The sequence below is a fragment of the Oncorhynchus masou genome, chromosome 13 (assembly GCF_036934945.1).
Source record: "Oncorhynchus masou masou isolate Uvic2021 chromosome 13, UVic_Omas_1.1, whole genome shotgun sequence".
Classification (NCBI taxonomy): domain Eukaryota; kingdom Metazoa; phylum Chordata; class Actinopteri; order Salmoniformes; family Salmonidae; genus Oncorhynchus; species Oncorhynchus masou.
The window spans coordinates 33221457-33238014 of NC_088224.1; the positions used below are offsets into that span (position 1 = coordinate 33221457).

A 16558-nucleotide genomic window follows, 5' to 3' on the forward strand; every position below is an offset into this window, starting at 1 on the left:
TGAAAAGGGTGCCCTGTGTAAAAAAAGGTTTGGAACACCTGCCATACATAATCTGAAACTAGCAAAAATGTACCTGGAATTGACTATTTAATATACAAATATTTGGAAACATGCCCTTACTCACAATTTATACCAGGATTGCCTGAATGCAATCAAATTAATTCAGAACAAAAGTTATGAGTCAAAAGTCACTTGGCCTTATTTCATACCAAAGCAAATTACTTTCACATCCGATTTGATTTCTGTTTAATTTATTTCCATCTGTCTACATTTTCAGAAGAAAAATATGCGCACTAAGTCCACCCGACCAGCAGAGTTCCCTGTTGTCAAAACTAGTCAGTATAGGCGCAGTGCCTCTCTTCCATTTCACTTGCTGTGGTCGGCAACCGATGTTATGCTTTTAGGAAACGCACAAATATCTGTTTATAAGTTTGCCGAGTTTATTGTTACTGCGTGTCTATGCCTTATTACACCCGGGAAAATGAAAACACCGACAATTTATACTTTTTGAAGTTTGTGATAGATCATAATTTCAGGTATGTTTGAAAACGTTTCTCAAAACGTAACAGTGCGATACCCAAGTCTTCAAGTTATCTGACGTAAAGTTTCACATTTACTTCAAAGGACACAATGTACCTCAAATTAAAATTCGTGCCCCATAGTACTTTTCATGTTGTATTTTATACTGTATGTGATATCAGCAGTCTTCTAGAGGAAGGCAACAGTATGCTTGGTTTCCGGGGCGTGACTGTTGTTGTGACATAACTTTCGACTTTTGAACGCAATCAAATTTGCCTTTTGAAAAGATTTTCGCCATAATTGTGTTACTATCATTATGCTATTTAATTTTAATGCGTTAAAGTAACAGCCTATGTGATCGTAGATATGAAGTAATTAATTTCAAGTTAACAATTTAAGTCTTGTCTTTTCAAGATTGATCAGTGATGAGAACCATATAATGTGTAATAGCCTAGCCTATTTTTTAATAATTAAAAGACACTCTACAATAGAATATAGATTATTAATAGAATAATCACGTTTTGCTGTCTCCCAATTAGATTCTGATGTATTATTTGTAACATTTCAGGCATGGAGCTCCTCACATTCCTCATAAATCAGTCCTTATGTAGGATGCTTGAAAGGGATTGAAGGCCAGTCAACGCCATGGGCAACCAAGACAACTTGGAAGATGTGTTTGTTGCTGTCATTCGTCCAAAGAATCAAGTCAGTCTGAGCTCTAAGGAATATCGGGCTAAAGCCTATGAGGTAAGACTACAGTATATTTCATATGATACAGTAGCGACCATGCAACATCTCGCAACCTCATCCAGAGGTTAGGATCTCTTTGCATAACAGCAAGGGTTTGGAATGACAGTCGCGGAGTACTGAGTTTGTGTCCCAGTCTGGGCTACCTCCTGAATTTGTTACATTGGTTTCAGAAGTGGTATGCACATTTCATATACACATTTAAGTTACACTGCGAGTAGCAGACTATGGTTAATGCAAAGTGTCAATGCCTTTATTAGTACATTTAGTGTAAGGAGGCTCAGTTTTGCAAAGCTCCTTGGAAGTTCATAGTTCTGGTTTGTGGCTTGATCCTGAGTGGCACAGTGGTCTAAGGCAGTGCTACAGGCATCACTACAGACCTGGGTTTGATCCCGGGCTGTATTACAACCGGCCGTGATCGGGAGTCCCATAAGGCAGCACACAATTGGCCCAGCGTCAGCCGGGTTAGGGGAGGGTTTGGCCCGTGTAGGTCGTCATTGTAAAGAAGAATTTGTTCTTAACTGACTTACAGTGCCTTGGGAAAGTATTCGGCCCCCTTGAACTTTGCGACCTTTTGCCACATTTCAGGCTTCAAACATAAAGATATAAAACTGTATTTTTTTGTGAAGAATCAACAACAAGTGGGACACAATCATGAAGTGGAACGACATTTATTGGATATTTCAAACTTTTTTAACAAATCAAAAACTGAAAAATTGGGCGTGCAAAATTATTCAGCCCCTTTACTTTCAGTGCAGCAAACTCTCTCCAGAAGTTCAGTGAGGATCTCTGAATGATCCAATGTTGACCTAAATGACTAATGATGATAAATACAATCCACCTGTGTGTAATCAAGTCTCCGTTTAAATGCACCTGCACTGTGATAGTCTCAGAGGTCCGTTAAAAGCACAGAGAGCATCATGAAGAACAAGGAACACACCAGGCAGGTCCGAGATACTGTTGTGAAGAAGTTTAAAGCCGGATTTGGATACAAAAATATTTCCCAAGCTTTAAACATCCCAAGGAGCACTGTGCAAGCGATAATATTGAAATGGAAGGAGTATCAGACCACTGCAAATCTACCAAGACCTGGCCGTCCCTCTAAACTTTCAGCTCATACAAGGAGAAGACTGATCAGAGATGCAGCCAAGAGGCCCATGATCACTCTGGATGAACTGCAGAGATCTACAGCTGAGGTGGGAGACTCTGTCCATAGGACAACAATCAGTCGTATATTGCACAAATCTGGCCTTTATGGAAGAGTGGCAAGAAGAAAGCCATTTCTTAAAGATATCCATAAAAAGTGTTGTTTAAAGTTTGCCACAAGCCACCTGAGAGACACACCAAACATGTGGAAGAAGGTGCTCTGGTCAGATGAAACCAAAATTGAACTTTTTGGCAACAATGCAAAACGTTATGTTTGGCGTAAAAGCAACACAGCTCATCACCCTGAACACACCATACCCACTGTCAAACATGGTGGTGGCAGCATCATGGTTTGGGCCTTCTTTTCTTCAGCAGGGACAGGGAAGATGGTTAAAATTGATGGGAAGATGGATGGAGCCAAATACAAGACCATTCTGGAAGAAAACCTGATGGAGTCTGCAAAAGACCTGAGACTGGGACGGAGATTTGTCTTCCAACAAGACAATGATCCAAAACATAAAGCAAAATCTACAATGGAATGGTTCAAAAATAAACATATCCAGGTTAGAATGGCCAAGTCAAAGTCCAGACCTGAATCCAATCGAGAATCTGTGGAAAGAACTGAAAACTGCTGTTCACAAATGCTCTCCATCCAACTTCACTGAGCTCAAGCTGTTTTGCAAGGAGGAATGGGAAAAAAATTCAGTCTCTCGATGTGCAAAACTGATAGAGACATACCCCAAGCAACTTACAGCTGTAATCGCACCAAAAGGTGGCGCTACAAAGTATTAACTTAAGGGGGCTGAATAATTTTGCACGCCCAATTTTTCAGTTTTTGATTTGTTAAAAAAGTTTGAAATATCCAATAAATGTCGTTCCACTTCATGATTGTGTCCCACTTGTTGTTGATTCTTCACAAAAAAATACAGTTTTATATCTTTATGTTTGAAGCCTGAAATGTGGCAAAGGGTCGCAAAGTTCAAGGGGCCGAATACTTTCGCAAGGCACTGTATCTAGTTAAATAAAGGTTAAATAAGAAATATACAAATATTTCCATAACATCAACCCCAAATCCGCTTCAATATAATTTTACTTTAACCCAAATATTGTTCATGGCCAATTACAATTTTTTAGCTTATGGTTTGATTTCAGAAATGTATTTCTCGTTCAGTTTATGTTCCCCATCAACATGTGTAACCCTATTACCCATCCTTTAGATCCTGTTGATAGAAGTTCCTTTGGAAGGAAAAGAGAAGAAACGGAAGAAAGTCTTACTGGCGACCAAAATCCAAGCGAGTGGGGACACAGCCAGATCCATTTTGGATTATGTAGACGAAATGACTAAACCCATATCTAATAACCAGGGTTTTATTGGTAAATAAATACATCTTTGCTACTTTTCTGTAGTTATGGTATCTTTCCAGGTTTGGATGTGAATCGTTTGTTAATGTAAAATATTTATGAAGAGTAGAAAGACATTTGAAATAACAAATTGTGTCAAAGCACTGATCCTGTTGTTCATCACAGGAAAGCGTGTGGTGCACATGAGGAAATTCCCTCTCGATGTTGACAAAGAAGGGAAAGAGGTCTCCCTCTTTATTGTGCCAGTCAATGTCAAAGGTAGGACTTGCCACTAACTCTTTATTGTGCCAGTCAATGTCAAAGGTAGGACTTGCCACTAACACATAAAGGCGTATAAATGATTAGAAATGGTATAAATGCTCTTTAGTTATATACAGTAGGGACCGGAGTTATTGGATCCCTTGATAAAGATTAGCAAGAAAAAGACAATAAAATAAAGTATGTAAATACTGAGCTACAGTGGGGCAAAAAAGTATTTAGTCAGCCACCAATTGTGCAAGTTGAGAGAGGCCTGTAATTTTCATCATAGGTACACTTCAACTATGACAGACAAAATTAGGAGAAAAAATCCAGAAAATCACATTGTAGGATTTTTAATTAATTTATTTGCAAATTATGGTGGAAAATAAGTATTTGGTCACCTACAAACAAGCAAGATTTCTGGCTCTCACAGACCTGTAACTTCTTCTTTAAGAGGCTCCTCTGTCCTCCACTCGCTATCTGTATTAATGGCACCTGTTTGAACTTGTTATCAGTATAAAAGACACCTGTCCACAACCTCAAACAGTCACACTCCAAACTCCACTATGGCCAAGACCAAAGAGCTGTCAAAGGACACCAGAAACAAAATTGTAGACCTGCACCAGGCTGGGAAGACTGAATCTACAATACGTAAGCAGCTTGGTTTGAAGAAATCAACTGTGGGAGCAATTATTAGGAAATGGAAGACATACAAGACCACTGATAATCTCCCTAGATCTGGGGCTCCACACAAGATCTCACCCTGTGGGGTCAAAATGATCACTAGAACGGTGAGCAAAAATCCCAGAACCGCACGGAGGGACCTAGTGAATGACCCGCAGAGAGCTGGGACCAAAGTAACAAAGCCTACCATCAGTAACACACTGCGCCGCCAGGGACTCAAATCCTGCAGTGCCAGACGTGTCCCACTGCATAAGCCAGTACATGTCCAGGCCCGTCTGAAGTTTGCTAGAGAGCATTTGGATGATCCAGAAGAAGATTGAGAGAATGCCGTATGGTCAGATGAAACCAAAATAGAACTGTTTGGTAAAAATTCAACTCGTCGTGTTTGGAGGACAAAGAATGCTGAGTTGCATCCAAAGAACACCATACCTACTGTGAAGCATGGGGGTGGAAACATCATGCTTTGGGGCTGTTTTTCTGCAAAGGGACCAGGACGACTGATCCGTGTAAAGGAAAGAATGAATGGGGCCATGTATCGTGAGATTTTGAGTGAAAACCCCTCCCTCCATCTGCAAGGGCTTTGAAGATGAAACTTGGCAGGGTCTTTCTGCATGACAATGATCCCAAACACACCGCCCGGGCAACGAAGGAGTGGCCTCGTAAGAAGCATTTCAAGGTCCTGGAGTGGCCTAGCCAGTCTCCAGATCTCAACCCCATAGAAAATCTTTGGAGGGAGTTGAAAGTCCGTGTTGCCCAGCAACAGCCCCAAAACATCACTTCTCTAGAGGAGATCTGCATGGAGGAATGGGCCAAAATACCAGCAACAGTGTGTGAAAACCTTGTGAAGAATAACACAAAACGTTTGACCTCTGTCATTGCCAACAAAGGGTATATAACAAAGTATTGAGATAACAAAAGTTTATTGACCAAATTCTTATTTTCCACCGTAATTTGCAAAAAAAACCATAAAAAATCCTACAATGTGATTTTCTGGATTTTTTTCTTCTCATTTTGTCTGTCATAGTTGAAGTGTACCTATGATGAAAATTACAGGCCTCTCTCATCTTTTTAAGTGGGAGAACTTGCACAATTGGTGGCTGACTAAATACTTTTTTGCCCCACTGTATATGTATGCTAAAAAAAAGGAAACATGTTATTATTTTATACTAATACAAATTACTCAGATAAATAGATTTTGTTTAAGAATTAATAATAATAAAATAATAATCTCAAAGATGGGGTCAGAATTATTGGATCTGCTGTTTTCTATACTCCAGCACCCGCCCCTTGCGAGGACCATGACACTGGGCCTTTTTCTAAAATGTTTTTTTTTGAGATTGGAGAAGACATTTGGAGGGATCTTAGACCCTTCCTCCATGCAGAATCTTTCCAGATTCTAGATATCCTTTGCCTGCGCTTATGGACTGCTTCCTTTAATTCAAAAGAAAAGTTTTCAATGGGGTTCAATTCTGGAGAATAGGATTGCCATTGCAAAAGGTTGACTTTGTGATCAATTGACCATTTCTTTGTGGATTTTGATGTGTGCTTGGGGTTATTGTCTTGCTGGAAGATCCACTTTTGGCCAAGTTTCAGCCTGCTGGGAGAGGCAACCAGGTTTTTGGCTCAAATGTCCTGGCACTTGGTAGTTCACGATGCCGTTGACCTTATCAAGTGCAAAATAGCCCCATGACATCAAAGATCATCCACCATATTTAACATTTAGGATGAGGAATCTTCTGTCTATGCATTGTTCTCTCTAAGGCCAAATCCACCACTGGTGTGCATGGCCAAAGACCTTTATTTTCGTGTCATATGACCAGGTTCAGGAGGCTGAAACTTGTCTGCAAGTTGATTTTCCAGCAAGACAATAATCCCAAGCATACATCAAAATTATTGGCTTTTGATGCATCTTTTTATTATTTGTTAAACAAATATTGTATTAGCAATTGTATTAGTATAAACTAATATATATATATATATATATATTTTGCATACAATATAGCTCAGTATTTGTATTATTTAATACTATATAAAAAACATATTTTTTGATCCTTTATCGAGGGATACAATAATTCCGGACCCCACTGTAAGTGAAAGTGTTAGTCCACTTTTGTCTGGTGTACTTTTTTAACCATTCCTAATAATATAGTTTAGCTAGCAATGTTTTTTTTATTGTTGTGTGCTGCTTACTGGTCTTTCTGAACAGATAACAGCAAGCCTATCTACAGCCCTGGTAGCCCCAGTTTTTACTGCCTGCAGGATATCATACGTGTGTGTAGCGAGACCAGTCCTCACTTCTCCCCCATCACCTCAAAGATCCTCCTGGCCTTGGACAAGTAAGTCTTTGTCTATGATTTCATATTGAAGTCATTTAGCAGGCACCCTGATCCAGTGTGACTTACTGTTTTGGGTGTGTATCAGAGAGCTGAAAATCACTGTATATGGTAGCATCACTTACTGTACCATCTGCATGTCTGTTGTATTTAGGCCACTTCAGGGTCGGTAGGTAGCCCAGAGGTAAGAGAGGTGGACCGGTAACAGGAAGGTTGTTGGTTTAATTCTCGGGCCGGACAATGAAAAAAGTGGGGAACTAGATTGGTTACTGAAGGGCTGCTGGTTTCAGATCATTAACACTATCCACTACTGTTGTGCCCTTGAGCAAGGCACTTTACCCCGCTGCACTGTGACTGTCGTTGTGCTGCTTCCAGCCTCCTGTGAGTTTGTGGTGTCCGCGGAGTTGGGATTGGGAATAACAAAATATATTTAAAGCGATTTACAGTGCAGTGAGTGGCACATAGTAGATAATTCACCCACCACAGAGACATTGGTTAACCTTACCAGAACGTCATCCTACTAAACTTTGACCTTTGAACTTGTCACATGCCTTATCCAGGTGGCTGGCAGAGCAGCACACCATGCCTCACGCCGTTCCAGCTCTGTTCCGGCCCACGCCCGCGGACCGAGTCAAGACCAACGTGAGTAACCCTGCCTACATCAGAGAGGGCAAACCCAGTGACGGGGGTTTGCACATGGGTTACACTGCCTTGGAGATCAAGAGCAAGATGCTGTCACTGGAGAAGGCTGACATGTGCATTCAGAACCCTCTCTACGGCTCAGACTTGCAGTATACCAACCGGGTGAGTGCCCTTTGCCCACATACTGTTTTTTTTATTTTTTATTTTTAGGGGGTAGATCAGCTTTACAGATAGATTGTAGCTTCCATCAATGTAATTGTCTACATCATTTTCAATCCCCCATATATATATGTATTTATTTATAAATATATACAGTACCAGTCATAAGTTTGGACTCATTCAAGGGTTTTTCTTTATTTGTACTATTTTCTAAATTGTAGAATAATAGTGAAGTCATCAAATCTATGAAATAACACATGTGGAATCATGTAGTAACCAAAAAAGTGTTAAACAAATCCAAATATTTTATATTTGAGATTCTTCAAAGTAGCCACCCTTTGCCTTGATGACAGTTTTGCACACTCTTGGCACTCTCTTCTCTCAACATATCTAAACTCAGCAAAAAAAGAAACGTCCCTTTTTCAGGACCCTGTCTTTCAAAGATAATTTGTAAAAATCCAAATAACTTCACATATCTTCATTTAAAGGGTTTGAACTCTGTTTCCCATGCTTGTTCAATGACCCATAAACAATTAATGAACATGCACCTGTGGAACGGTCTTTCAGACACTAACAGCTTACAGACGGTAGGCAATTAAGGTCACAAGGACTCTGAAAAATACCAAAAGAAAGATGCTCAGGATCCCTGCTCATCTGCGTGAATGTGTCTTAGGCATGCTGCAAGGAGGCATGAAGACTGCAGATGTGGCCAGGGCAGGAAATCGCAATGTCCATAATGTGAGACACCTAAGACAGCGCTACACGGAGACAGGACGGACAGCTGATCATCCTCACAGTGGCAGACCACGTGTAGCAACACCTGCACAGGATCGGTACATCTGAACATCACACCTGCGGGACAGGTACAGGATGGCAACAACAACTGCCCGAGTTACACCAGGAACGCATAATAGGCTGAGAGAGGCTGGACTGAGGGCTTGTAGGCCTGTTGTAAGGCAGGTCCTCACCAGACATCACCGGCAACAACGTCGCCTATGGGCACAAACCCACTGTCAATGGACCAGACCGGTCTGGCAAAAATTGCTCTTCACTGATGAGTTGCCGTTTTGTCTTATCAGGGGTGATGGTTGGATTCGTGTTTATCGTCAAAGGAATGAGGCCTGTACTCTGGAGGTGGAGGGTCTGTCATGGTCTGGGGCGGTGTGTCACAGCATCATCGGACTGAGCTTCTTGTCATTGCAGGCAATCTCAACGCTGTGCATTACAGGGAAGACTTCCTCCTCCCTCATGTGGTAACCTTCCTGCAGGCCCATCCTGACATGACCCTCCAGCATGCCACCAGACAATGCAACCTGCTCGTTCTGTTCGTGATTTCCTATAAGACAGGAATGTCAGTGTTCTGCCATGGTCAGTGAAAGAGCCCGGATCTCAATCCCATTGAGCACGTCTGGGACCTTGTTGGATTGGCGGGTGAGGGCTAGGGCCATTCTCCCTGGAACTTGCAGGTGCCTTGGTGGAAGAGTGGGGTAACATCTCACAACAAGAACTGGCAAATCTGGTGCAGTTCATGAGGAGGAGATGAGCTGCACTACTGTTACTTTGGATTTTGACCCCCCCCTTTTGTTCAGGGACATATTATTCAATTTCTGTTAGTCACATGTCTGTGGAAATTGTTTAGTTTATGTCACAGTTGTTGAATCTTGTTATGTTCATACAAATATTTACACATGTTAAGTTTGCTGAAAATAAATGCAGTTGACAGTGAGAGGACGTTTATTTTTTTTGCTGAGTTTACATACACATGCATACATACATGCATGCATGCATACATACATACATACATACAATCTATCTGTCTGTCTGTCTGTCTGTCTGTCTGTCTGTCTGTCTGTCTGTCTGTCTGTCTGTCTGTCTGTCTGTCTGTCTGTCTGTCTGTCTGTCTGTCTGTCTGTCTGTCTGTCTGTCTGTCTGTCTGTCTGTCTATCTATTAATCTAATCTAATCTAATCTAATCTACTTATTTCTGATGTCCACCCAGTTTGATTCGCCATATATTTTTAACTGCTGATTCACAAAAGATCTGAACCTTTATACATTTTACATACGCAGTATATTTTACATTTGTTATCGTGTTATTATTAGTTACACCCTTCAGCTCCATTCAACTCCTCCCATTTATCTCTTAACACCATCCATATTGGATTTCTATTTGCCATATATTTTTCAACTGTGCTGTGAAGCTTAACAAAAGTTCTGAACCTTTATATTCTCATAGTTTCTACAGATTGTACATTTCAAGATAAACGTTTTTGCTAAAATTATTATTACATTATTGATTAGCTGACTGTGACTTTTCAAATCACCCAGTATTGCTATCTGCAGCGTTAGCTCCAGGTAAATTTGACAATTCTTCAGCCATTCCTGGACCTGTGACCAAAAACAAGCTACATATAGACATTACCAAAATAAATGATCTAATGACTCTGTCTCTTTGTAGCATAATCTGCAGAGCTGGGAAGGTTGTATCCCCCATATATATAACATTCTATAGGTTGCAAGAATTTTGTATAATCATTTAAATGGAAAAATTCAAAGTTTTGAGTACAGCTTTGTTTTACGGATCAGTTCATAATCCATGTGCTATGGAATCGGTACGTCAAAACAATCTCTTCCCCACTATTTTGCAATCTATATGGCACAGCTGTAATTTTTTTGGTCTTTAAATGAAACTGGTATATATATTTTTTATTCATCACAATTTACTTTAACCAATTTGTCTTTAATGATAGTGTTTTTTCCAATCCTTATCCTCTCCTGAGGGATGACTTACAAGACAGTTCACATTTTTGTTTTAGCCCTGCACTGATATACTTTTATTTTACACAGTAATTATTTGTATCATCATCAAAATATTTGAACATAAACTAGTGTTTATGTATCCTCTCTATTTTTGCCATTTCTAGGTGGACAAAGTTATCATCAACCCTTACTTTGGCCTTGGTGCTCCGGATTACTCTAAAATCCAGATCCCTAAGAGAGAAAAGTGGCAGCACGGATCTAACAGTGTGACAGAGGACAAGTGAGTGAGCATCCCAAAATTTTACTTCAAAACAACTTCATGCATTTTCCAGAACAGGGTTCAAATAGTATATGTTTTCCTTCAAATAGTTTGAGCATGTCTGAAGTGCCAAATGGGCAACATTTGCCCATTTGGGACAATTCCATCTGTTCCATTGCACCAGGCAACCTCAATCAAGCCAAATTCTGTCTGGCATTCTCTGGAGTTTGGGCCTTTTCAAATGCTTTATGACATTGTGAAGTCAGTGATTTCAATGGGCCTATTCTCTGTCTCCTCCCTAGGGAGCGTCAGTGGGTGGATGACTTTCCCCTCCACCGCAGTGCCTGTGAAGGCGACACAGAGCTGCTCACCAAGCTCCTGGAAAGTGGCTTCTCAGTCAAACAGCTGGACAGCGACCACTGGGCCCCCATCCATTACGCCTGCTGGTACGTCTTATACGAGGGATGTTGTGTTTTAGCACAGGTGTAGACCAAAACAAGTGGCGGGGCTGCCATTTTGCTGAAAAACAAATCCCAGATTGTAAACCAAGTCCCTAAAGTAAATGTTAAGTCCTCTACGGACAATAACGTTTCTATTTTTTTTTTTTTTAATCGAACAGCTATCGTCAAATAAGAGTCTAACTTTGGTGTTGTTTTGAATGTAGGTATGGTAAAGTGGAGGCGACCAAGCTACTGCTGGAGAAGGGAAACTGTAACCCCAACCTGCTGAATGGCCAGCTGAGCTCCCCGCTGCACTTTGCTGCTGGAGGGGGCCACTCACAGATAGTACAGCTTCTGCTCCAGCATCCTGAGATAGACCGGGTAAGACTGAGACGGGGGTTGCTAAACCTAACCCTTTTCTTAATGTTAACCTCATACTCCTAATCTGCTACATTAGTTATCCTAACCTGCTGCCTAAGTTTTGCTAACTTATGAAAAAGTAACTTCGGTATCGAAATGGCGTGAAAATAGTCTTTCTCTTATGGCTAAGGTTATGACTAGGGTTAGACTTCAGCCAGGGTGTGGACGTGAAGTTAGGGTTAGTTCCCAAGGGTTAGGGTTAATTCCCAATTCAACACCTTCATTTATTTGACCTTTATTTAACTAGGCAAGTCAGTTAAGATCAAATTCTTATTTTCAATGACAGCCTAGGAACAGTGGGTTAACTGCCTGTTCAGGGGCAGAATGACAGATTTGTGCCTCGGGGGTTTGAACTTACAACCTTCCAGTTACTAGTCCACCACTAGGCTACTCTGCTGTGCTGGAATAAAAGCCTGCACACCCAGTATCTCTCCAAGACCTGAACTGGAGAAGCCTGGTTGAAAACAGTATATCCTCCATCCTATTTGCATGATGGCCACATACTGTGCTGGTACCAGTGGAACATCATAGTTTAGGACTTCAATATGTTTCCAGTATTAAGTAGCAGTTAGAAAGTAACTTTGCTTACTTGTATTTATTAGCACATAGAGGATCAGCAAAAGAGATCGCCCATGCAAATCTGTGAAGAGAACAAGCAGAACGAATGGGAGGAGACAGTGAAACTCCTACAGCAAGCCAATAACAAACCAGTGAGTGTGAAGTGTGTGTGCATGTATGCTATTCCAACAGACTTGACAAAGGCTTTGATTAAGTTTAGAAATGTATACAAAAAACAGTGTTTTCCTTCTGCAGTACGAGAAGGTGCGCATCTACCGCATGGATGGCTCGTACCGCTCGGTGGAGCTGAAGCACGGGAACAACACATCAGTGCAGCAGATCATGGAGGGCATGCGGCTCTCCAAGGACACCCAGCAGTACTTCACCATCTGGATTTGCTCTGAGAATCTCAGTGAGTCACACATACACAGATTAAAAATGGCCGCCACAATATCTAGGCTTAGGTAGTATATGCTTGTATTTGTAGTATCTCATTTCCAGGCTACCTGTGCTTATTATACCCTTTGTGTGTTTCTGTGTCTTGTCTTCCATCAGACCTGCAGCTGAAGCCCTACCACAAGCCCCTGCAGCACCTGCGTATCTGGACCGAGATCGTCACTGACCTCACTGTCCTGGACCCCCAGAGGGAGAACCCACAGCTCTTCCTCCGTAGAGATGTCCGTCTGCCCCTCGACATTGAGAAAAAGGTTTGTAACCGATTTGATTTTGATAAACTTTATTATCCCCTTGGGGAAATTCTGCATCTGTAAAGCACGGATTTGGGATATTGAATATTGATTAGATCAGTGTTTCTCAACTCTGTTCAAGTTAATCCATCCATTATTGGCTTGAATCTTCTCCCCCAGATTGAGGACCCCCTGTCCATCCTGATCCTGTTTGACGAGGCCAGACACTGCCTCCTCAAGGGCTTCTTCCCCTCCCCGGACAGCAAGCTGATCACCCTGGCCAGCCTTCTGCTGCAGATCATCTATGGAAACTATGAGAGCAAGAAGCACAAGCAGGGTTTCCTTAAGTAAATATCTTAAATCAGTACCTGAATTGAATCAATTTAGCATAATACTCTTCTTTAAAACTGGTGAAATCTTGGTATGGTATTTGTAGATAAGGTACAGTACATAAACCTGTGATAATATGATATACTATTGACATAACTGTAATTGTTTTGTTTTCAACAGTGAGGAAAACCTGAAATCTATTGTCCCGATATCCAAGGTGAAAAGCAAAGCGCATCATTGGACAAACAGGATTCTTCATGAGTATAAGGTCAGGTTTATTTTCATTATTTAGTTTTTGTGTAATATACATTTATCTGTGGGGTCAAACTCTGACCCTTACTTCCTCTTTTCTGCCACAGAACCTCAGTATGAGTGAGGGTGTGAGCAAAGAGATGCACCACCTCCAGAGGCTCTTCCTGCAGAACTGCTGGGACATCCCAACATATGGTGCTGCCTTCTTCACGGGCCAGGTCTTCACCAAGGCTAGCTCCAGCAACCACAAAGTAATCCGCGTCTTCGTGGGTGTCAACACCAAGGGCCTGCACCTCATGAACATGGAGACCAAGGTGCCCTGGGGCTATTTGTTTGTTGGGACCAGAGTATATGTATACAGAGAAAACCAATGGTGGAAAAAGTAAAGGTACCTTAATAGAAAATGACTGAAGTAAAACTCACCCAGTAAAATACTACTTGAGTAGTCTAAAGTATTTAGTTTTAAACACACTTAAGTATCAAAAGTAAAAGTATAAATCATTGCAAACCAGACAGCACCATTTTCTTGTTTATATTTTTATTTTATGGATAGCCAGGGACATGCTGCAACCCTCAGACATAATTTACAAACAAAGCATGTTTTTCGTGAGTGCCAGGCAGTATAGATGACCAGGGATATTCTCTTGATAATTGTGTGAATTAGACCATTTTCCTGTCCCTCTAAGCATTCAAAATGTAATGAGTACTTTTGGGTGTCAGGGAAAATGTATGGAGTAAAGTAGATACTTTTCTTTAGGAATGTAGTGAAGTAGCCAAAAATAGAAATAGTAAAGTACAGATACCCCAAAAAATGACTGAAGTAGTACTTTCAAGTTATTTTACTTTATTATTTTACATCACTGGAGAGAACCTTGTTTAACCATGCAGTATACAGAATACAATAGTATACTAAAATGCATGAAACATACTTCAGAAACATACTTAAGCTGAATGCTTAGAGCTGTCTGTTTAATCTACTAGCACACAGCTCAGACACCCATGCATACCCCACAAGACATACCACCAGAGGTCTCTTCACAATCCCCAAGTCGGGGAATAGACAATGGGAGGCGCACAGTACAACATAGAGCCATGACTACATGGACCTCTATTCCACATCAGGTAACTGATGCAAGCAGTAGAATAGGATTTTTTAAAACATAAAAATACACCTTATAGAACAGCGGGACTGTGAAGAGATACACAAACGCTAGCACACGCATCTACACACACGTACATTGTGGTATTATGCGTATTGTAGATATGTAGTGGTGTAATAAATGTTATGATGTACTGTTTTATCTTTTTTTTCATATGTAATGCAAGTGCATTAATGTGTTTGGACCCCAGGAAGAGTAGCTGCTGCCAATGCAGCAGCTAATGGGGATCCCTAATAAATACAAATACATTCTTATCTACTGGTCACAAAGTAAGCATGGATGTAAATATCTAAATATAGAAAGAGGGCCTCAAAAGTATTGATTTTAAAAGCTTTGTATATTTTTTTTACACGTTCATGTAAAAATGCCCTCTTTTACTGATACTTGTGCATATGTTCTACTGTGTAGGTCCTTCTTATCAGTCTGGAGTATGGCTCTTTCATGTGGCAGCTCGGGCACGCTGATCAGTACTTCCAGATTCACAGTCTGGAAAACAAGATGAACTTCATTGTGCACACCAAACAGGTAAATGTAGGACCTTCCCCAAGTCATTCCAATGGATGTACCTGTGATTATCTTGAATCATGTGTTGTAGCCTGGAGATCAGTGCAGTTTGTATGATTTGTAAGAAAATGTTAACCGTAGAGCTGTACGCTAACTTTAGAGTTCAATCTGGGCAATATTACATGAAATTTGTTATTCATGTGCTTCTCTTTTTCTCAATAGGCTGGCCTTATTGTTAAACTGTTAATGAAGTTGAGTGGACAAATGACTCCAAATGACAGAAGTTTAACAGACAAGTATGCATATGGTTGACTCACCTTCAAAGACGATATTATTCCTATGTACTTTATTTGTCGATTGCTTTGCTTTCTTGTATTGGACCATTGCTTTTTTTGTTTCACATTTTGTTTTGTTTCACATTTTGTTTATTTGATATTCAGATTTCTGTAACATTTCATGGTTGTAAATAATGTGTATTTAATGGTTCGTCTTAATAAAATGAATAATATGAGTGCAAGTAATTCCTTGTTTTGCTGAAAATACAAGTCCGTCTTATAAACAGATTTTTTTTTTTAAATCTGTGTGCAAAGCAAAGATACATTAATTATGCCAAATAAATTAAAGTCAATCAAAATAGTGTGGTGCCAGGACAATAACCTCTCTCCCTCAACATGGGCAAGACAAAGGAGCTTTATTGTGGAATACAGGAAATGGAGGGCTGAACACGCCCCCATTCACATTGACAGGGCTGCTGTGGATTTGACATAGGCCCTCCGATCCTCAAAGTTATACAGCTGCATCATTGAGAGCATCTTCACTGGCTCCATCACCGCTTGGTATGGCAACTGCTCGGCATCTGATCGCAAGGCGCTACAGGGGTAGTGCGTACGGCCCAGTACATCACTAGGGCATAACTCCCTGCCACCCAGGACCTCTATACCACGCATTATCAGAGGAAGCCCCTTAAAATGATCAAAGACTTGAGCCACCCAAGCCATTGATTGTTTTCTCTGCTACCGCATGGCAAGCGGTACCGGAACGCCAAGTCTGGGACCAAAAGGCTTCTGAACAACTTCTACCCCCAAGCCACTAGACTGCTGAACTGTTAATAAAATGGCAGTGTGGACTATTTACATTGAACCCCTTTAGAGAGAGAGTGTGTCTGTGTGTACACACAGTACCAGTCAAAAGTTTGGACACCTACTCATTCAAGTTACTGCACTTTTACGACAGTTTCAAAACCGCATTTTTTGTAAGGTGAGGGTGAATGGGCAAGACAAAAGATTTAAGTGCCTTTGAACAGGGTATGGTAGTGTGAAGAACTGCTGTTGGGTTTTTCACACTCAACAGTTTCCTGT

At 40.9% G+C, this 16558-nt stretch overlaps 1 protein-coding gene across 3 annotated transcripts; it reads left to right on the forward strand.

Moving 5' to 3' along the window:
* Positions 1-334: 334 nt before the first annotated feature.
* On the forward strand, positions 335-15717 carry LOC135552114 (krev interaction trapped protein 1). 3 transcript variants are annotated; one of them, XM_064983528.1, is made up of 17 exons: positions 335-536; positions 1088-1266; positions 3630-3786; positions 3940-4032; positions 6905-7034; positions 7592-7835; positions 10756-10871; positions 11153-11296; positions 11515-11671; positions 12313-12420; positions 12524-12680; positions 12824-12975; positions 13135-13301; positions 13465-13552; positions 13644-13850; positions 15105-15221; positions 15423-15717. In XM_064983528.1, the coding sequence occupies exons 2-17, from the start codon at positions 1165-1167 to the stop codon at positions 15510-15512; spliced, it is 2229 nt and encodes a 742-aa protein (XP_064839600.1). In that variant the 5' UTR covers positions 335-536; positions 1088-1164; the 3' UTR covers positions 15513-15717. The 3 variants fall into 3 exon arrangements, with proteins under 3 accessions (XP_064839600.1, XP_064839601.1, XP_064839602.1); XM_064983529.1 differs by lacking the exon at positions 335-536 and adding an exon at positions 743-890; XM_064983530.1 differs by lacking the exons at positions 335-536; positions 1088-1266; positions 3630-3786; positions 3940-4032 and adding an exon at positions 4056-4077.
* Positions 15718-16558: the final 841 nt, after the last annotated feature.

Bases quoted from the DNA above. Each gene is read 5' to 3' on its own strand.
- LOC135552114 (XM_064983528.1), top strand. From the start codon at position 1,165: ATGGGCAACCAAGACAACTTGGAAGATGTGTTTGTTGCTGTCATTCGT. The intron at 1,267-3,629 runs GTAAGACTACAG...CCCATCCTTTAG, and splicing joins ATCGGGCTAAAGCCTATGAG to ATCCTGTTGATAGAAGTTCC. The intron at 7,035-7,591 runs GTAAGTCTTTGT...TGCCTTATCCAG, and splicing joins ATCCTCCTGGCCTTGGACAA to GTGGCTGGCAGAGCAGCACA.